The sequence below is a fragment of the Gorilla gorilla genome, chromosome 15, assembly GCF_029281585.2.
Source record: "Gorilla gorilla gorilla isolate KB3781 chromosome 15, NHGRI_mGorGor1-v2.1_pri, whole genome shotgun sequence".
NCBI classification, from domain to species: Eukaryota; Metazoa; Chordata; class Mammalia; order Primates; family Hominidae; genus Gorilla; species Gorilla gorilla.
Window position 1 is genome coordinate 91206262 of NC_073239.2, and position 21331 is coordinate 91227592.

General features: G+C 50.1%; 1 protein-coding gene across 1 annotated transcript; it reads left to right on the top strand.

Moving 5' to 3' along the window:
- The first annotated feature begins 1277 nt into the window (after window positions 1-1277).
- On the top strand, window positions 1278-13011 carry VRTN (vertebrae development associated). Its single transcript, XM_055360926.2, has 2 exons — window positions 1278-1622; window positions 9784-13011. Exon 2 carries the CDS (start codon window positions 9785-9787, stop codon window positions 11891-11893), a length of 2109 nt encoding a protein of 702 aa, XP_055216901.2. The 5' UTR covers window positions 1278-1622; window position 9784; the 3' UTR covers window positions 11894-13011.
- The last annotated feature ends 8320 nt before the right edge of the window (window positions 13012-21331 follow it).

Sequence of the window (21331 nt, forward strand, 5' to 3'; positions counted from 1 at the left end):
TACAGCATATTTATATTAAGAATTTAAAAATAATTTCAAATTAACTGGAAAGGCTGAGAACTAGAATACACTTTCTTTGTGCCAAGCAGAGTTCTAAATGTTTTAAATTTTATCATCTCGTGGAATTTACCCAATGACTCTCTGGGGTAGGTGCTATACCCCATTAACCACAAAGTCAGGCTGGGAGGGGTTAAACAATTTGCCCAAGGCCACATTCTAGTAAGGGGCAGGATTGGCATTCAAACCCAAGTCCAAGACACCCGCTAAGCCACAGCCTCAGGCCACTGCCATTCCTGGTGGGTGGGGCGGGTGTGATTAAGATGCAGGAACTGGACTTGAGTTCAAGTGTGGCGGCTCTTCTTCCAGTGCCCCTGGGAAAGGGTGTTTAGTGAAGGATTTTTGCTTTTGGTGATAACTGTGGAGCTGTGATTGAGAGAGGAGAAAATGCTAATAGTGGAGCTGGAGCATAATGGATGCATGGGGGCATTTTACAGTGGTTGTCAGGGGAAAGACAGCACGGAGGAGATGTGGGTGGAATTGGAAAGAAGCAGTTAGCTACAGCACTCCAAAGGGTTAAAGCCAGGCTGGAAAGCCCCTTGGGGGGAAGCTGCCACCAAGGCTGCAATCCTGAGGCCTTCACCTCCCCCATCAGCAGGGGCTGGACTGGTTCCTCCTGGGATTATTTGAGGCCCCTGGGCCCTAGGTGAGCCGTGGGGGAGGGACCGAAGCTGCAGGTACTGCGTGCCCCCACCTTTCAGTGGGGCTCAGTAAGTTAGGTGCCCTGGGATAGGTCCCCTGGCTCCTAACAGATGCAGCTCTGGCCCAGGCTTGCTTTGGGAATGAGAGGTGTTGAGCCCCAAGCCTGGGGGATGCTCAGAGAATGGTGAAGATGCAGCCTTTAGAGAAAGTGGGGCCTTCCTGGATGGGAAGGGAGACTGCCCCATCATAGGGCCGTGAGTAGCTCTCCAGTCTGCCTGGTTCTGCCTGTCTTACAGGACTGGGGTTGGTGAGAGCTGCCTCACAAAGAGATGCATTTTGAGGGTTCAGAGAGCCTCAAGGTATTTCTCTTAAGCAATTATCCATAGCTAGTTTCTGGGCCCCAGCTTTGCTCTCTTCAACCTCCTCTGCAAGCCTGGCCACAGACTTTCTTCCCCTAAGTCTTTCGATCTGAACCTTCTCCTCCCATTCCCTCCCCTCCCCCCAAACTCTTTGGAAATCTTTCAACTTTCTTTCAACTTTTCTCTGGGCAGTTTGGGGTTTGTTTCAGAGCTGGGTCAGGGCACTTTAACACCCCCAGCTGGGGAGAGTGGATGACAATAGCTGCTATCACTTTACCATTGGAAGTGACCCCCGAATTTGCACTTCTTTCATCTTGGTACAGAGCACTTGAGGGTGGGCGATTTCCTGGGGGGAGTGGCTTAAGCCGCTTCCCCACCGGCCAGTTGGCTGTAGACGGTCCATGCTCAATGGTCCTCTACAGATATGAAACTGGTTCTGGAGTGAGACGAGCTCGGCTGGGGACGCTGCCTGAGAAGGCCTTTCCCCACAGGGTGACTTAAATGTCCCAGACTGGAAGGTGGAGCGAGAAGTGGATGCCCCCAGGGCTCTGGGTCACCCTCCAGGTCAGTAAAACAGCGAGTTTCCTCAAAACTAGGAAGGGTGGGGGTGCCCCGTACAGTTTGGAGGCTCCAGCGGGGTCAGGGATGATCTCGGGACCCTACTGGGCCCAGGTCAAGGAGTGACCCCGTGAAGATGCTGTGGTGTGTGTGTGTCTGGGTGTGTATGTAGAGGGAGAGGACGCATTGTTTCAAGTTCTCTTTCTCCCCACCCCCACCTCCACCTCCAGCCCTGTCCCCACCCCCACCTGTCTGCCTATCTCCTTTCCCCACCCTACACAATGGTCTGGCCTCGGTCCCTCCCCAGGTTCCCCGGGCTTCTCAGGTTGGATCCCTCGTCCCTGGAGCCCCAGACCTGCCAGCTCCCTCTTTTGCCACTCATTGCCTCCTGGCACCTTAAGGGGCAACCGGGAGCCTGTGCTGCTTCCCCTTGTGGGCTGCACTCTTCCTCCCTTCCAAACACGTGGTCCAGTAGAGCAACTGAACTGGGCTGGATTGACTTGGTGGCCTCAGGCCCACCCCTGTGACCCAAGGTGCAGCCACTACCCTTGGTGGTGGGAATTTCCTTGGGAAGTCACAGCCCAAAGGCTTGGCTGCCACCAGCCAACCCTGGCAGCTGCCCTTGCCCAGCTGGGCCTCCAGGGCCACCGGGGAGGGAGCAAAGATGGCTGGCGCTCCCTTAGGCCCTGGCAGGGCGCAGCCTGTGCAGTCGGGCTGGTGTGGCCAGGGCAGGGAGGGCAGGGCAGAGAGGCACGGGGCAAGGCTGGGTGAGGAGCCAGCCATCCAGGGGAGAATCAAACCCACAGCCTTACTGAGACCTGGTGGCCCATGTGCAGGTTGACTATAGAGAACACAGCGCCTGCTTTGGGAGGGAGAGGAAGAAAAGGGAGGGCTGAGAACATGGTATCCATGGTAAGCTAGAGCCCAGAATGAGGCTGGTGGGGAAGGATTTTGTTCTAAAGACCAGGCCAGGCTCCTAACAGCAGATCTCTTGCCCCTCCATCCCTTGGCCCACCCAGATTCCTGGCTCACTCTTAAGACGCAGGGGACAAGAGGCCAGACCTGGGTTCTGAGACCCCATATGCTTGAAATAAAGAATGGGGGAGCAGGGAGGCTGACCTTGGTGAAGGCGAGGCTGTGAGTGCCCTGCAGAGTAGCCTGTGGCCATTCATTCATTCCTTGGCTTTACTGGAGCTAAGATCCTGGCTGGATGCCTCTGGATGTCCTGCCTTTACCCCCGCCCTTCTAATCTCAGGCAAGAGGAGGGGATGAGCCTGTGCAATCCCGAGTGTGCCTTGCCTCCTTGGTTTCATACCTTTTCAGATCACTTCCAAGAGTTGTGGGGGCCAGGGCAGGCCAGCTGGGCAAAGTCCATAGATTAGCTATCACTTTTTGCACCTCCTTCCCTGAATGCACCTGGCAACCGGCCTGTGTGCTTTGCATTGCACTTCTAGGAAGAGAGCCATTGCCAAAAAGACTGTTGCACCTGAACCCCATCATCAATTGTCTACTTAAGAGTGATAGGCTTCCCCGTGCAGTCCCTACCCTTTCCACACGGCCCTATTCTCTGGTGGGCCAATCCATCTGTGGGTTGGGAGTGGGTGTGGAGCTTCTTTTCCTTAAGCTTTTGAGGAAGCCAGAAGTGGGGTATCACATACTTGTACCTCCTACCTCTTTGGGGAAGAGAAAGGAATGAAATTGGGTGGAGCCGGGTGGAACTGGGCCTGGGAAGAGTAGATAGGGTGGGACGAGGAGGGTGGGGACAGGTGGGGACTGTGCAAGAGGAAGTGTGGCATATCTGGACGTTGTGTTGGAAGGTATCTGGACACTGCTGCATGAATTCAGGCAAGTCGACTTTACCTTTGTGGACCTCAATTTCCTTATCTGTAAAATGGCCAGGTTTGTCTTAAAGTCCTAAAAATCCATAAGTTTCTGGATCCATTGGATAATGAGAATTTTGGATGATGGAATTATGGTGCTTAGAAGGGGAGCTTGAGAATCAGGCTGCTTAGACTTTGTAGCTTTTAAAAGCTGTGTGGTCTTGGGAAAGCTACTTAATGTAAACCCGGAGCCTCCAGGTGTGAACTCGGACTAGGGATCCTGCAGATAGCATAGGTGTGATGGAATTGTAGTTCACATGGAAGGAAGGTGAGAACCACATATAAACAAAATTACCTCTGAAAAGCCTGAACTCCAAATGCTTGAGGGTGAAAAGCTGGCAGATACTTGTTAACACTTCAGGGAACACCATGCTCTCCTCAGGAAATCGGCTAATTGCGTGTAAGAGTATAAAAATATCCACACAGCTTCAGTATATTGTTCCCTCTTGTTTTTCCTGAGATCTTGGTTGAATTACCTAGTTAAATGCACATAGGAAGCAGTCAGTAAATGGTAGCTATTTTCCTAATTTTGTTTACAAAGTAGCTAGCAGAGCACTCATTTGTATGCAGTTGTAAAATAGCATTCAACAAGTGACATAATGCAAGGAAAACAAAAACCCAACGTCTTGCTTGTTGACATCATTGTCTGCCAAAATGAAAAAGCTTGTCTGTGTGTACACAGTTTGTTCTTCAGGATTCCTTTTTTAAAAATTGTATAATGTTAAGTGCTGTCTTTACTAAGGACTGATATGGATTATCTCCTGAATCCAAAGAAAAGTAATAGTTTTCTTTTTAAAGTAAATATAAAAGGCATAAAAGTTGACAGATTAATAAAAGCCAACTTCTAGAGTTAAATGATATGGTACAAATAGAAATATGGTGAGAGGTTATACCAGATTTGTTATAATATACACATTTTAAAGAAATCCACAGCCTAGAAATTTTATCCAAAGGTGATTCTGATTACTAGGTTTTTTTTTTTTTTTTTTTTTAAGACAGTCTCACTCTGACACCCGGGCTGGAGTGCAGTGGCGTAATCTCAGCCCCCTGAGGCTCAGGTTATCCACCTCAGCCTCCTGAGTAGCTGGGACTACAGGCACACGCTACTATGCAGGCTAATTTTTTTTTTTTCGTAGAGATGGGGTTATGTTATGTTGTCCAGGCTGGTCTCTAACTCCTAGGGCTCGAGCTATCTGCCCACTTCAGCCTCCCAAAGTTCTGGGATTACAGGCATGAGCCACTGCACTTGGGCTGATTACCAATTTTTAAACGACTTTCCTTCTTTGGTTATCAAGTAAAATTCTGGTGGCTGTTCCCTCAGTACTTTTTTCTTTTGAGACGGAGTCTCGCTCTGTTTCCAGGCTAGAGTACAGTGGTGCGATCTTGGCTCACTACAACCTCCGTCTCTTGGGTTCAAGTGATTCTCCTGCCTCAGCCTCCCGAGTAGCTGGGACTACAGGCGCAGGCCACCATGCCCAGCTAATTTTTTTTTTTTTGTATTTTTAGTAGACACAGGGTTTCACCATGTTGTCCAGGATGGTCTTGATCTCTTGACCTTGTGATCCACCTGCCTCGTCCTCCCAAAGTGCTGGGATTACAGGCCTGAGCCACCACCATGCCCGGCCTCAGTACTTTTAATTTTTTTTATCTATTTTTTATTTTTTATTTTTGAGATGGAGTCTCACTCTGTCACCCAGGCTGGAGTGCGGTGGGCGATCTCGGCTCACTGCAACCTCTGCTGCCCAGGTTCAACCAATTCTTCTGCCTCGGACTCCCGAGTAGCTGGGATAACAGGCACCTGCCGCTGCACCTGGCTAATTTTTGTATTTTTAGTAGAGACGGGGTTTCACCATCTTGGCCAGGCTGGTCTTGAACTCCTGATCTCGTGATCCACCTGCCTCAGCCTCCCAAAGTGCTGGGATTACAGGTGTGAGCCACTGCGCCCCAGCCCTACTTTTAATTTTTTAAAACATTTTTACTAAATTACAATTCGCATTCATCCACTCCTTTCAAATGTAGCTTTTTTGTTTTGTTTTGCTTTTTGGGGACAGTCTCCTCTGTTGCTCAGGCTGAAGTCCGGTGGCGTGATCATAGCTCACTGTAACCTCGAACTATGCTCAAGTGATCTTCCTGCCTCAGCCTCCCAAAGTGCTGGGATTATAGGCGTGTGCCACCACGCCTGGCCTTAAGCGTACAGTTTGATCTGAAAAATGTATATACCCAAACACCATTTTTAAACCAAAGGGTCATCTAAAGCAATTTATTGAACTCTGAGAACAAGTTTAATTTGAGAACATGATCTGAGAAACCAGAAAGGATAATGGTCCCTCTCCTAATGTAAAAAGTGTCTATGAAGGAATACCACTCTGCTTTGCAACTGAACAATAAAAACATACCAATAATTGAGATGATTAGTTTTGTGTTAAAAGGTGGTTAATGGTTTAAACAGGAGATGAATCGCAGACCCTAAAGAGCATTTGGGGCCAGGCATGGTGGCTCACGCCTGTAATCCCAGCACTTTGGGAGGCCAAGGTGGGTGGATCACCTGAGGTCAGGAGTTTGAGACCATGAGACCACCCTGTCGGACATGGTGAAACCCCATCTTTACAAAATAAGCTGGGCGTGGTGGCATGTGCCTACAGTCCTAGTTACTCAGGAGGCTGAGGCAGGAGAATCGCTTTAACCCTGGGGGCGGAGGTTGTAGTGAGCAAAGAATGAGCCACTGTACCCCAGCCTGGGTGATAGAGTGAGATTCTGTCTCAAAAAAAAGAAAAAAAGTGTTTGGTTTCAACTAACTTGTATTGTGACCTTGGGCAAATTAGGTTAACTTCAGTTGCCTCAGTTTCCTCACCTGTAAATTGGGGATAATGGTAGTACTTAAAGTATTAGTGTCAGGATTAGGACAGTGCATGGCAAATAGTAAATGCTCAGTAAATCATAGTTATTAGATCTTTGTGCAGTGAATAGATTGTTGCTGCCCCTTTGAAAGGCTGTTTTTGTTCTGGGGCAGCACTTCTCAAACTTTTTGGTTTCAGGACTCCTGTACGGTCTGCAGACCCTGAAAACCTTTTGTTTATATAGGTTATATCTACCAGTGTATATTGTACACAAAATTAAAAATAAGAAATAAATTTTAAAAAGCCTGTTATACAGTAACAATCATTTTCATGAGAAGTGACATTTCCAGAGCAAAAAAACTACTTTTTTTTTTTTTTTTTGAGATGGAGTCTCACTCTGTCGTCCAGGCTGGACTGTAGTGGCGTGATCTTGGCTCACTGCAAGCTCCGCCTCCCGGGTTCACGCCATTCTCCTGCCTCAGCCTCCCGAGTAGCTGGGACTAGAGGCGCCCGCCAGCGTGTCCGGCTAATTTTTTGTATTTTTAGTGGAGACGGGCTTTCACCGTGCTAGCCAGGATGGATTTTTGTATTTTTAGTAGAGACAGAGTTTCACCATGTTAGCCAGGCTGGTCTTGAACTCCCGACCTCAAGTGATCTGCCTGCCTCGGCCTATCTTCTTTTAAACCAGATACTATGGAGACTTGGAAAAATGTTAAATAATGTCCGAGAGCACATTATTCTACATTTTTACATTTTACATTTTTCTGTATCTCCATAGTATTTGGTTTAAAAGAAGATGAGTACTTTCTCATATCTTTCTATATTCAATCTGTTTTGATATATTGTTTTGGTGGAAGCATCTGAAGAAAATCTTACTTCATCTAGATATATAGATGGAAAAAGGAGTATTTTGATGACTTTTTCAGTGGATTTTTTTTGATATTATTCCAAAACTTTACAAGCAGTAGCTTCTCAAAGCTTAGTTATAATGTGGAATTTGAAACCATATCCATGAACTTTTTGTACCCTGTTATATTAAAATCCATGGGTCTTTTTTTTTTTTTTTTTTTTGAGATGGAGTCTCGCTCTGTCCCCAGAGTGGAGTGCAGTGATGCAATCTTGGCTCACTGCAGCCTCTGCCTCCCGGGTTCAAGCAATTCTCCTGCCTCAGCCTCCTGAGTAGCTGGGACCACAGGCATGTGCTGCCACTCCTGGCTAATTTTTGTATTTTTAGTAGAGACGGGGTTTCACCACGTTGGCCAGGATGGTCTCGATCTCCTGAGCTCGTGATCTGCTCGTGATCCGCCCGTGTCGGCCTCCCAAAGTGCTGGGATTATAGGCGTGAGCCACCACACCCAGCCCCATGGGTTTCTTTTATACTTTGAATGATTCTTCTACAAGTGCATGACTTTGTAACAGCACCCATTGGCTATTTGGAAAATGTTCACTGAGTGATGTAGATCTTTAGTGGAAACAATTGACAATTCATTATACAGCATAAAAAATTATATTTGTTAGGGCTGGGCGTGATGGCTCACACCTGTAATCCCAGCACTTTGGGAAGCTGAGGCGGGCAGATCAGTTGAGGTCAGGAGTTTGAGACCAGCCTGGCCAACATGGTGAAACCCCGTCTCTACTAAAAATACAAAAATTAGCTGGGCATGGTGGCGTGCGCCTGTAATCCCAGCTACTCGGGTGGCTGAGGCAGGCAAATCTCTTGAACCCGGGAGGTAGAGGTTGCAGCCAGTCGAGATTGCGCCACTGCACTCCAGCCTGGGTGACAGAACGAGACTCAGTCTCAAAAAAAAAAAAAAAAAAAAAAATTTGTCACCACTGATCTCATCAGAAAAATTGGAATTTTCGGATGGAAGCTAATAAGTTTTTATTGGCAGCAAATAGTTGTTTCCCTTGAAATTACAGTCTCACTTCATTCATTTTTGAGAAAATATCTGCCAAATATATCCAAATCTGAATGACCAGTGTCTATTAGACTTTCTTTCAAGTAAAAATTGTATATCATGCTAAAGGGAGCTAATTTATCAGAAAAGCAGAACAATCATCCAATGGAGACATTCATCATACCTCGGGTTGCAGCAAGCGTGTTATAAGTATGCCCCATTTGATTACACCCAGTATTGAAAACGACATGTACTTAAGGATAACGGTTTTCTTTCTTTTCTTTTAAAAAAAAAAAGCATCATTTATATTTATTTATTTATTTGAGACAGAGTCTCGGTCTGTCACCCATGCTTGAGCACAGTGGCATGATCTCTACTCACTGCGGCCTCCACCTCCCAAGTTCAAGTGATTCTCGTGCCTCAGCCTTCTGAGTAGCTGAGATTACAGGTGCATTCCACCATGCCTGGCTAACTTTTTTTTTTGTATTTTTAGTAGCAATGGGGTTTCACTATGTTGGCCAGGCTGGCCTCAAACTCCTGACCTTAAGTGATCTGCCTGCCTCAGCCTCCCAAAGTGCATGAGCCACTGCACCTGGCCTCTCTCTCTTTTTTTTTTGAGACAGAGTCTCACTCCTGTCACCCTGGCTGGAGTGCAGTGGTGCGAGCATTGCTCACTGCAGCCTCGGATTCCCAGGCTCAGATGATCCTCCTGCCTCAGCCTCCCAAGTAGCCGGGACTATAGGCACATGCCACTGTGTCCAGCTAATTTTTGTATTTTTTGTAGAGATGGGGTTTTGCCATGTTGCTCAGGCTGGTCTCGAACTCCTGGACTCAAGCAGTCCACCCACCTCAGCCTCCCAAAGTGCTAAGATTACAGGCATGAGCCACCACGCCCAGCCAACATCTCTTTATTGTCTCATTTATGCCCAGAACAACTCAAGCATATTTTATTAATTTTTTTTCCCTTTTGGAGACAGTCTCACTTTGTTGCCCAGGCTGGAGTGCAGTGGCTCTAACTCAGCTCACTGCAACCTCTGGCTCCTGGGTTTAAGTGATTCTTCTGGGATTACAGGCTCCAGAGTAGCTGGGATTACAGGCTCTTGCCACTATGCCTGGCAAATTTTTGTATTTTTAGTAGAGATGGGGTTTCACCATGTTGGCCAGGCTGGTCTCGAACTCCTGACCTCAAGTGATTCATCTGCCTTGGCCTCCCAAAGTGCTAGGATTACAGGTGTAAGCCACTGTGCCTGGCCTATAAAGCAGATTTTAAAACACCATTCCCATTTTATAGAAAATGAACAGGAGCATAGAGAGGTTAAGTGATCCAAGGTGACCAAGCTTATGTCAGAGCCAGGATTCAAAGCCAGGTTCTAGAGACCACACTTTTCCTCAGTACCATTCAGTGATGAACCAATCCCGTCTGTTCTGGGAGGATGGGAGCAGATAGACATTACCTTTTGGGAGAAAGTGCAGGAGTGGACAGGGCACCTTTGCTAGTCATCATCTGGGCACTTCGACCTGACTATTGCCCCTTTATCTTTTGCCCTGGCAGGATGACTTCTCGGAACCAGCTGGTGCAGAAGGTGCTGCAGGAGCTGCAGGAGGCAGTGGAGTGCGAAGGCCTGGAGGGTCTCGTAGGTGCTGCCTTGGAGGCCAAGCAGGTCCTGTCTTCCTTCACTCTCCCCACCTGCTGGGAGGGAGGCCCTGGCCTCCAGGTGCTGGAAGTGGACTCGGTGGCCCTGAGCCTGTATCCAGAGGATGCTCCACGGAACATGCTGCCACTGGTGTGCAAGGGGGAGGGCAGCCTGCTGTTCGAGGCGGCCAGCATGCTGCTGTGGGGTGACGCAGGCCTCAGCCTGGAGCTGCGGGCCCGCACCGTGGTAGAGATGCTGCTGCACAGACACTACTACCTCCAGGGCATGATCGACTCCAAAGTGATGCTGCAGGCCGTGCGCTACTCCCTATGCTCTGAGGAGTCCCCTGAGATGACCAGCTTGCCCCCCGCCACGCTGGAGGCCATCTTCGATGCTGACGTCAAGGCCTCCTGTTTCCCCAGCAGCTTCTCCAATGTGTGGCACTTGTATGCTCTCGCCTCTGTCCTCCAGCGGAACATCTACTCCATCTACCCCATGCGCAACCTCAAGATCCGGCCCTACTTCAACCGTGTCATCCGGCCCCGCCGCTGCGACCACGTGCCCTCCACGCTGCACATCATGTGGGCTGGCCAGCCCCTCACCAGCCACTTCTTCCGCCACCAGTACTTTGCCCCTGTGGTGGGGCTGGAAGAGGTGGAGGCTGAAGGTGCCCCTGGCGTGGCCCCAGCTCTTCCAGCCCTGGCCCCACTGTCATCGCCGGCCAAGACCCTGGAGCTGCTCAACCGTGAACCTGGCCTCAGCTACTCTCACCTCTGTGAGCGCTACAGCGTCACCAAGAGCACCTTCTACCGCTGGCGGCGGCAGTCCCAGGAGCACCGGCAGAAGGTTGCTGCCCGCTTCTCCGCCAAGCACTTCCTGCAGGACAGCTTCCACCGGGGGGGCGTCGTGCCACTTCAGCAGTTCCTCCAGCGGTTCCCGGAGATCTCCCGCTCAACCTACTATGCCTGGAAGCATGAGCTGCTGGGCTCTGGCACCTGCCCGGCCTTGCCCCCCAGGGAGGTGCTGGGCATGGAGGAGCTGGAGAAGCTGCCGGAGGAGCAGGTGGCTGAGGAGGAGCTGGAGTGCTCCGCACTGGCGGTGTCAAGCCCTGGAATGGTCTTAATGCAGCGGGCCAAGTTGTACCTGGAGCATTGCATCTCCCTGAACACACTGGTACCCTATCGCTGCTTCAAACGCAGGTTCCCTGGCATCTCACGGTCCACCTATTATAATTGGCGGCGAAAGGCCCTCCGGAGGAACCCCAGCTTCAAGCCGGCACCAGCCCTCTCTGCTGCTGGGACTCCCCAGCCAGCATCTGTTGGGGAAGGGGCTGTAATTCCTTGGAAGAGTGAGGCGGAAGAGGGGGCAGGGAATGCCACAGGTGAGGAGCCTCCCGCCCCCGGGGAGCTCCTGCCACTAAGGATGCCCCTGTCCCGTTGGCAGAGGCGTCTGCGCAGGGCTGCCCGCAGGCAGGTGCTGAGTGGGCATCTCCCTTTCTGCCGCTTCCGCCTCCGCTACCCCAGCCTGTCACCTTCTGCCTTTTGGGTCTGGAAGAGTCTTGCTCGGGGTTGGCCCAGAGGCCTGTCCAAACTTCAGGTGCCGGTCCCCACCTTGGGCAAAGGGGGGCAGGAGGCTGAGGAGAAGCAGGAGAAGGAGGCTGGCAGGGATGTGACAGCTATGATGGCTCCACCTGTGGGGGCTTCTGCAGAAGATATAGAGGGAGGGCCTTCCAGAGAGGGGGCCCTGCAGGAGGGGACCACAGCCCAGGGCCAGCCCCACAGTGGGCCCTTGCTGAGCCAACCTGTGGTGGCAGCAGCGGGTGGCAGGGAGGGCCGGATGCTGGTGATGGACATGATCGCTACCACAAAGTTCAAGGCCCAGGCCAAGCTGTTCTTGCAGAAGCGCTTCCAGTCCAAGAGCTTTCCCTCCTACAAGGAGTTCAGTGCCCTCTTTCCCCTCACTGCCCGCTCCACATACTACATGTGGAAGCGAGCCCTCTATGACGGCCTGACCCTGGTAGATGGCTGACAGGGAGGTACAAAAGGGGCTGGAAAGAAGGGGGACCAGTTTGGAGAGGGTCAGGGACCTGAGCTGACCCCAGGCTTGGCCAGGATGTCCTTTGCTCTGGGTCCCACAGTGTCTACCCTAAGTCCAAGGGTATATTTGTGTTATTTTCTGGCTCCAGGACAGAGAATGCCAGAAACCAGCCATCTGGTCTCCCGTAGGAAACTGTGGGACCAGAGATATCCTCTTTCGTTGTTTGCTGGTCATATTTTTACTGTTATGATTTAGTTTTTGGTTTTGATTTGAGTGGGTTGGCTGGCCCCCTTGCTGGAGTTGGAAGCTGTATGTATGTCAGGGGGTTTAGAGAGGGGTTGGTTAGCTAGAGCTGCTTTCAGCTTTTCCTGGGGACAAAAAGAGCGTTATAGCATGATCATCGGTCCCACTGGGCAGAACGTTATCTTCTGTTTCTTTTGGGGGTTGGCATCCTCTTTACTCAGTTGTTTCCCAAAGGAACATTAGGCTCGAATATGGGGGCCAGGTGTGGTGGCTTATGCCTGTAATCCTAGCACTTTGGGAGGCCAAGGCAGGAAGATCACTTGAGGCTAGGAGTTAGAGACCAGCCTGGGCAATGTAGTGAGACCCCATCTCTTAGAAAAAAAAAAGAAAGAAAATCAAATGTGGAGCTGATCAGCAGTTTGTGCCTGGCATCCCCAAGGGAGAAGGTGCCAGGTCAGCAGGAGCAGCAGCAGGGATGTATAGAAAGAACCACAGATGGCCTCTAAGGGATGGCATTGAGGCACCGGAGATCTTGAGGCACTGGAGATCACTGAGGGGCTGGCCTGTCCCCTGCAAGGAGTGTGGTACCAGGTGGGGCAAGGCTGGGAGGAGATGCAGGCTCTGTTTGCAGATTATGGCCCAGAGTCTCTGCTTGTGGGTGCTTGATCCACCTGCTGGGACCCTGCAGTCCTCGGCCAGCCTGGCTGTCTGTTGGGGATTCCACCTTTCTGCTGAGCATCTCCTCGGAGCTGGAGGCCCATCTTCAGTGAGAGATCACAAAGCGGCCAGGCAGGTGGGAGACTGAATTTGCCTTGTTCAAGAGTAAAGTTTGAAAACCAAAGAAATAAAGTGATGCAGTGCCCACAGTGCTTGGTCTCTGGTATTTGTTTTGCCAGGATGTGATTGCCCATTCCCATGCTCCCCTTTGGCTTAAGGGGACAAGAGTGACCTTCTCTCTCTTGATGGGACACACTCAGGTCTAGGGCTTGGGGGATGAAAAGAGTTATTCTGGGGACTCTGAATTGGATCTAGAAGTGACCTTGGGTGCTTTTCCAGCTGAAGGGTGGGGCTCTGGCTACCTGGAAATGCCCTCCCTCCCATGGGAGAAACCTGGCATTCCCAGGTGGGGAAGGGGTTGCTGCCACCACAGGTTGGCTCGACAGGGGCCCACTGTGAGGCTGGCCCTGGGCCATGGAGGCCAGGCCAGCACCTGGAGTCAAGTCTGTGCCAGACATTCTATTTAGTCCTTGCAATGTGCTCAGGCAGGTAGGCCCAGTCACAGATAAGGACACAGCCTTAGAGTGGCTAATTTGCATGCTCCCTCTGTCTGGTGGGACAAGGGTGAGGGCAGCCTGCTGTAATGAGCAGCAGCAGGGATGTAATGGGAGCTTTAAGCCCAGGCCTTTGCCTGTTTGGTGAGGGAGGAATCATTAGGGAAGAAGTTCCCGTAGGCCCTTCTTCTGTCTAGGTTTCCTGCAGTGGCTGGCATCCTTGTGCTCCTGGGGAGTCATTCTTGCCTCTGCTTTTTATTCACTCCACATCCAATCCATCAGCAAGTCCTATTGACGCTGACTCCAAATGATACCCAGAACCCTCTCTCCACTCTGCTGCCATTGTCTCTCCTGGCCCACATCACAGCTTCCTAGCCCATCTCCCTGCTTCCCTGCTTCCACTCTTGCCCCTATACCCCTATACAACCCATTATTTTTATGATTTTTTGAGACAGAGTCTCGCTGTGTTGCCCAGGCTGGGGTGCAGTGACGTGATCTTGGCTCACTGCAACCTCCACCTCCCAGGTTCAAGCAATTCTTTGCCTCAGCCTCCCAAGTAGCTGGGATTACAGGCACCTGCCACGATGCCTGGCTAATTTTTGTATTTTTGGTAGAGATGGGGTTTCACCACCTTGGCCAGGCTGGTCTTGAACTCCTGATCTCGTGATTCACCCACCTCGGCCTCCCAAAGTGCTGCAACCCATTTTTATTTATTTTTTGAGTCAGAGTCTCTCTGTCTCACCTAGGGTGAAATGCAGTGGCACAATCTCAGCTCACTGCATCCTCCACCTCCTGAGTTCAAGCAATTCTCATGCCTCAGCCACCCATGTAGGTGGTATTATAGGCACGTGCCACCATGCCTGGCTAACTTTAGCCTTTTTAGTAGAGACGGGGTTTCACTATGTTGGCCAGACTGGTCTCGAACTCCTGACTTCAAGAGATCTGCCTCTCAAAGTGCTGGGATTATAGACATGAGCCACCATGCCTGGCCCCTATGCAACCCATTCTCCATAGAGCAGTGAGAGAGTTTATGAAATCGGATTTTCACTTTCCTGCCTAAAATGTGTCCGTGGCTTCCCTTTACTCCTAGAATTCCTTGTGCTGCTTTACAAAGCCCAGATAATCTGTCCCTGACTCTGCCTCTTGCTCCATGCTGGCCCTAACCCACCACGCTACAACCATACCAGCTGCCTCTGGTCTTGAACACTTGTTTCTGCTCTAAAGGCTCTTGCATTTGCTGCTGTGGAGTAGAATGCTTTTCCCTGTCATATTTACATGGCAGACTTCTTACCATTCAGATCTCTGAGGGTCACCATCACACCACACTTTTCATTCTCATGGTGTTTACTCCCATCTGATGTTTCTCTTATTTGTTTATTTGATTATTGCCCACCTCCCCAGCAGAATGTAAGATCCATGAAAATCTGGGCTTTTCCCTGACTTGCTCACACCACTGTGTTCCGAGCAGGTAGATTCGTTCCTGGCATCATAGGTGCTAAAATGTGTTGAAAGAAGGAATGAGTGAAATGGGGTCTCTATCCCTTTCCTGCTGTTTTCCTTTGGGATTTGGTTTTATCAGACATAATCCCCCTTCCTCCATATTTCTTGTGGACCATTTTTCTGCATCCCCACAGCTACCCCCTAATCTATACCAGCATCTGTTCCTCATCTTTGATACTGGAACAGTTTTCAAACTGACTCTGCCTCCACTCAAACTATCCTAGTTCTTCCTGACAGGCCAGAATGATCCTACTGAAAGTCTGACTCACTGCTGGATTTCCCGTTGCCCTCAGTACAAAATCCTAACTGTTTTGAGGCCCACCTGATTCTGGTCCCTACTTTCCTCTCCGGCTTATTTCTCCCCACCAACCCTCATTCAGACTGACCTTTCCCCCTGCATACTTTTCTCCCTCCCACAAGTGGCATCGTTGAGGCTCTGTACTGAGCCCTGGAGTCTTCACTGAAGCCCCACCACCAATGTAACCATTTGACATTTGATGGAGGGGTTGGACTGGGGATGTTACCATCTGGCCTGCAATAGCCACATATAGCCAGCAGATGGCAATCGGGTGCAGCAACAGACAAAGTCTCTGGGTTCCCAATCCGCACGCGGCTCTGATTTCCCAACCCCCGGTGTATCCGCCTTACTGCTTTGGCCATCAGAGGGTGGTAGCAACTTCCTGAGAACTACCCTTATCGGGGTTCTGGATTCTCCTGTTTCCTCTTTTGCCTGAACTCCCAAACCAGAGCAAATCCTCTGATGCCTGGAGGAGTATCTCACAGTGGGGTCTAAAAACCACCTGGATCGCAGTCTCCGTGGGAACTTATTAGGAGCGTGAATTCCAGGGCCCCATTCACACCCGCTGACTCCAACCTGAGACATTGGAGAGGTAGTATATGCACACGGATGAGTTACATAACCTTGCTGTGCCTCACTTTTTCCATCTGTAAGATGGGATTACAGTAATGCCTATAGGATAGTATCCTGCACATAGTGTTAGATGAGTCCAGTTTCAGAACCTCTGGGAGTCTGATTCCTGTTTTCTAGGAGGAAGTCAATACCCATGGATACTGTCGTTCAAGGTTACCCTCTAGGTTAAAGACACACCTGTCCCAGGACTGAAAGGTGTTTTTGCCAGAGGCTAGCCCTGAGCCCTGAACTCACAGGCAGAAATTTTAGCTTCTGTTGGAAGAAATTAAGATAAAAAATGGTATATCAATATTTATAGATTTGGAAAAGGTTTCATAAGTATGGATAAGTTATTCTTGTGTAGAAAAGCTGTTTCCTTTCTAATCTGCTTAGAAAGGCAGGGATACCAAGTGGTGACCGTATTTGCTAAGAATACTTCATGCTGATTTTTGAAATCAACATCTGTTGAACTTATTTGTATTTTTCTTCACCATTTTCTGTCTCTGATGCAGTGTAGAAAGTCCAGTGAAATGAACAATGTGTGAATAAAGGAAGAAAAAAATGTGAGGTTAACTTTGCATCTTCTTCCAACATTCTGTGTATTTGTAATGTAACAAGTGCTTCTAACAAATTTTTTTTTTTTTTGAGACGGAGTTTTGCTCTTGTTGCCCAGGCTGGAGTGCAGTGGCGCAGTCTTGGCTCACTGCAACCTCCGCCTCCTGGGTTCAAGCAATTCTCCTGCCTCAGCCTCCTGAGTAGCTGGGATTACAGGTGTGCACCACCACGCCTGGCTAATTTTGTATTTTTAGTAGAGACAGGTTTTCACCATGTTGGTCAGGCTGGTCTTGAACTCCTGACCTCAGATGATGTTAAGATTTAACAATCTTAAATATAAAAGCTTCACCCCCGCCCCCCAAAAAAATCCAGTGAAACATTGAATAATTTAAAAAAATTATCTCCACATGTATCCCCTGGAGGAAGAGGATTTTGGTGGAGATCAACATAAGCTGCTCCCCAAATGTTTCTCTGGAGTCCAGCACTCAGGCCCCAGGGCATTGCTGGTGGCTTCTGGGTCCTGAGCAGCCACCTCATATCCCAACTGCCACTCCTGGATGTCCCACCATTGCCTCATTCTCACTGCCTGCCAATCTGGGCTCATCCCCCCCATTACCCTGGGACACACTTCTCTGAGTATCTTTCACCCCAGTTTTTGCAGCATCAGGTTCTTAGTTAAACTGTCCAGAAAGCTGAGAGTTGTCCTAGAACGTTCTCTCTCCCATACCTCTATCCCAGCAGGACCCTAGAAAAATGGCGGGTTTCACAAGGTTGCACACTGCTGGGTAATCACAGGGAAGAGAATTCCATTGGTCCAGCCCATCCCTGTCCCATCCTTTCCCCTGAGCACAGCTTTCATGCCAGGTCACACCTGAGGCTACTGGACAAGTTTTGGCCAAGGGCTGTGTCGGCCCTGCTCACAAGGGATCTGGCAGATGTAATAGGTTCCTATCTAGCAGCCTCTGAGAGGCTGAGCTGTGAGCTGAGGAGACAGAGCCGTTTGTATTCAACTCTTGTCCTCACAAAGCCCTCAGTTTGCAGCAGCCGTGGTGTGACACAGTGTGATAGAGGCTTCCATATGGAATGGGCAAAAAGTGCAGCAGGCTCACAGGAAGCCTATGCTGGCTGATCTGTGTCTGGTACCTTGTGGCCTGTTTTCCGAGAATGAGCCAGCTCTTTGAGTGTCAGCTGCCTGGGAGTCTCTGGGAAATGCCTCAGTTGCCCCTCAGGTGACCCTAATCTGGTTGTAAAAGACTGGTTGTAAAAGACTCATTCCAGTTTGGTGGCTGTCACAGGAGGATGGGAAGCTAGGGGACAGGGCTCGTGCCACCAGGCAGTTGTCAGGATGGGGCTGGAAGGCTGAGAAGCAAAGCCCTGAGAGTGTGTGCAGGGGAGCCTGCTCCTGCCCCGTGGCTGTCCACTTTCATTGGCCTGATATCTCACCAGAACCTTCTCCTAGTGTGATTGCTTCTCCCCAACCCCAGCCAGTGACACCCAGGTTACCTGTAGGGTGTCACTAGTGGGTTCGCAAGTGTTCCCATTGCTAGTTTATCTCATGGAAGAGGAGGAGGGAAGGTTTTAGATAAGAAGCAGCAGAAAGTAGGTTTAATGGTATAAAAATTTTTCCATGTGGCCGGGAGCGGTGGCTCTTGCCTGTAATCCCAGCACTTTGGGAAGCCAAGGCAGGTGGATCACAAGGTCAGGAGTTCGAGACCAGCCTGGCCAATATGGCGAAACCTCATCTCTACTGAAAATACAAAAATCAGCCAGGTGTGATAGCGGGCATCTGTAATCCCAGCTACTCTGGAGGCTGAGGTAGGAGAATCACTTGAACCTAGGAGGCGGAGGTTGCAGTGAGCTGAGGTCGTGCCACTGCACTCCAGCCTGGACAACAGAATGAGACTCCGTCAAAAAAAAATTTTTTTCCATTAAAAATGACTTTGAAAATAGCATGAAATCCACTTAACTCTAGGAGGTCTTCCCGCCAGGCAGAGAGCTGGGGGAACAGAGATAGGAGGGCAGCCAGGAGGAGACTGGGCTAGCAGCTGCTCATGTATGAACCTCTGCCTGCGGAGACCACTGGGTTGGCAGAAAGCAGGAAGGTCACAGGGGGTCCTTGCCAATGCCTCACCCCACTCCATACTGCAGCCCCCAGGGCCAGGAGGAGGAGAAGTGCAGGCTGTGGGGTCAGGGAGGTATTTGGGGAGCATCCAGGCTGAGTGGCTTTTGGTTCCCTTTCCTTCACCTGCCTCCCTCCCCCGCTGCAGCCCATCCTGGCTCAGACAGTTGCCTCTGCAGTATGGCAGACTGCAGGTATTGACAGTCAAGATCAGTTTCTAGGCTCCTTAACCAGGCAGAGTTCTCTGTTGTCACTTAAGTTAGAATTGGGAGGGTGGGCCGGGCATGGTGGCTCACGCCTGTAATCCCACCCAACACTTTGGGAGGCTGAGGCAGGCGGATCACCTGAGGTCAGAAGTTTGAGACCAGCCTGGCCAACACGGTGAGACCCCCCGTCTCTACTAAAAATACAAAAATTAGCTGGGCGTGGTGGCAGGTGCCTGAAATCCCAGCTACTCAGGAGGCTGAGTCAGGAGAATTGCTTGAACCTGGGAGGCGGAGGTTGCAGTGAGCTGAGATTGCACCACTGCACTCCAGCCTGGGCAACAGAGCGAGACTCCATCTCAAAACAACAACAACAACAACAACAACAACAAAACCAAAAACAAAATTGGGGCACAATGGCACATGCTTGTAATCTTAGTGCTTTGGGAGGCTGAGGCAGGAAGATCACTTGAGGCCAAGTGAGTTCAAGGCTGCCAGTGAGCTATGATTGAGCCACTGCACTCTAGCCTGATTTACAGAGTGAGACCTTGTGTCTAAAAATAAGAGAAAAAAAAAGGCCAGGTGCAGTGGCTCACGCCTGTAATCCCAGCACTTTGGGAGGCTGAAGTGGGCAGATCATTTGAGGTCAGGAGTTCGAGACCAGCCTGGCACACATGGTGAAACCCAGTCTCTACTAAAAATACAAAAAATGAGCCAGGCGGGTGCATGCCTGTAAACCCAGCTACTTGGGAGGCTGAGGCAGGAGAATCGTTTGAACCCAGGAGGCAGAGGTTGCAGTGAGCTGAGATTGTACCACTGCACTCCAGCCTGGGAGAGTGAGACCCTGTCTCAAAAAAAAAAAAAAAAAAAAAAAAAGAAAAGAAAAGAAAAGAAAAAAGCTGGGTGAACTGGCTCATACCTGTAACCTGTAATCCCAGCACTTTGGGAGGCCGAGGCAGGCAGATCACAAGGTCAGGAGTTCGAGACCAGCCTGGCTAAGATGGTAAAACCCCGTCTCTACAAAAAGCACAAAAATTAGCCAGGCATGGTGGTGCATGCCTGTAGTCCCAGCTCAGGAGGCTGAGGCAGAAGAATCGCTTGAACCTTGTAGGAGGAGGTTGCAGTGAGCTGAGATTGTGCCACTGCACTCCAGCCTGGTGACAGAATGACACTCTGTCTCCAAACAAACAAACAAAAAAACCTCGAATCTAATACCAAACAAACAAAACACACACACACACAAAAGAAAAAAATAGAATTGGGACACAACAAGGGAGGCATAACTGAGTTGCATGGCAGTATCCAGGACAGGGGCTGATGGCTGCAGGATCCACTGATCCTCAGAGCTCATCTTCGTGGAAATAGGAGGGAGCCAAGTATCTTTGACTTGTGTTTTCTTTGTTTTGCTTGTTTTTTAGACAGAGTCTTGCACTGTCGCCCAGGCTGGAGTGCAGTGGCACAATCTCGGCTCACTGCAACCTCTGCCTCCTGGGTTCAAGCGATTCTCCTGCCTCAGCCTCCCGAGTAGCTGGGACTACAGGTGCACACCACCACGCCTGGCTAATTTTTTGTATTTTTAGTAGAGATGGGGTTTCACTGTGTTAGCCAGGATGGTCTTGATCTCCCGACCTCAGGTGATCTGCCCTCCTCGGCCTCCCAAAGTGCTGGGATTACAGGCATGAGCCACCTTGCCTGGCAAGACTTTGGTTTTTATATTTATTTATTTATTTATTGAGACAGAGTCTTGCTCTGTCATCCAGGCTGGAGTGCAGTGGCGCGATCTTGGCTCACTGCAAGCTCCGCCTCCCAGATTCATGCCATTCTCCTGCCTCAGCCTCCCCAGCAGCTGGGACTACAGGCGCACGCAGCCACGCCTGCCTAATTTTTTTGTATTTTTAGTAGAGACGGGGTTTCACCGTGTTAGCCAGGATGGTTTCGATCTCATGACCTCATGATCCACCCGCCGCGGCCTCCCAAAGTTCTGGGATTACAGGCGTGAGCCACTGCGTCCGGCCTAAGACTTTGGTTTTTAAAGTCAGTTTTTCTTCAGCAAGGAATATGTTAAGAGAGGAAACAGGGAGGCAATGGTGTCGTGGGGCAAAAAGGAGCAACACTGCCTCTCCTGGATTTCCGAAAGGGCCTCTCAAAAGTCTCAGTGCTTACCTGGGTATGGTGGTGAACTCCTATAGTCCCAGCTACTTACCGGGAGGTAGGGGGCTGAGGTGGGAAGATCACTTGAACCCTGGAGATCGTACCACTGCTCTACAGCCTGGGCGACAGAGTGAGACCCTGTCTAAAAATCAAAAGTTGCAGTGAATGAGCAGAGAAGATGGATGGGGAGAAGAAACTGAGGCCTACAGCCTGGAAAAACCCCATGCGAGTAGGATCTTGATACAGACATTTGGCCCTCACACTCTAAGGTCCAAAACCATTTAAAATGTTAGCTTCTGGCCAAGCGCAGTGGCTCACATCTGTAGTTCCAACACTTTGGGAGGCCAAGGTGGGAGTATGGCTTGAGTCCAGGAGTTTGAGACCAGCCTGAGCAACATGGTAAAACCCCATCTTTACAAAAAAAGTTAGCCGGGTGTGGTGGTGTGCACCTGTAGTACCAGCTACTCAGGAGGCTGA

What these genes read in the sequence shown, in the direction of transcription:
- VRTN (XM_055360926.2), top strand. Translation starts at nt 9,785, where the DNA reads ATGACTTCTCGGAACCAGCTGGTGCAGAAGGTGCTGCAGGAGCTGCAG.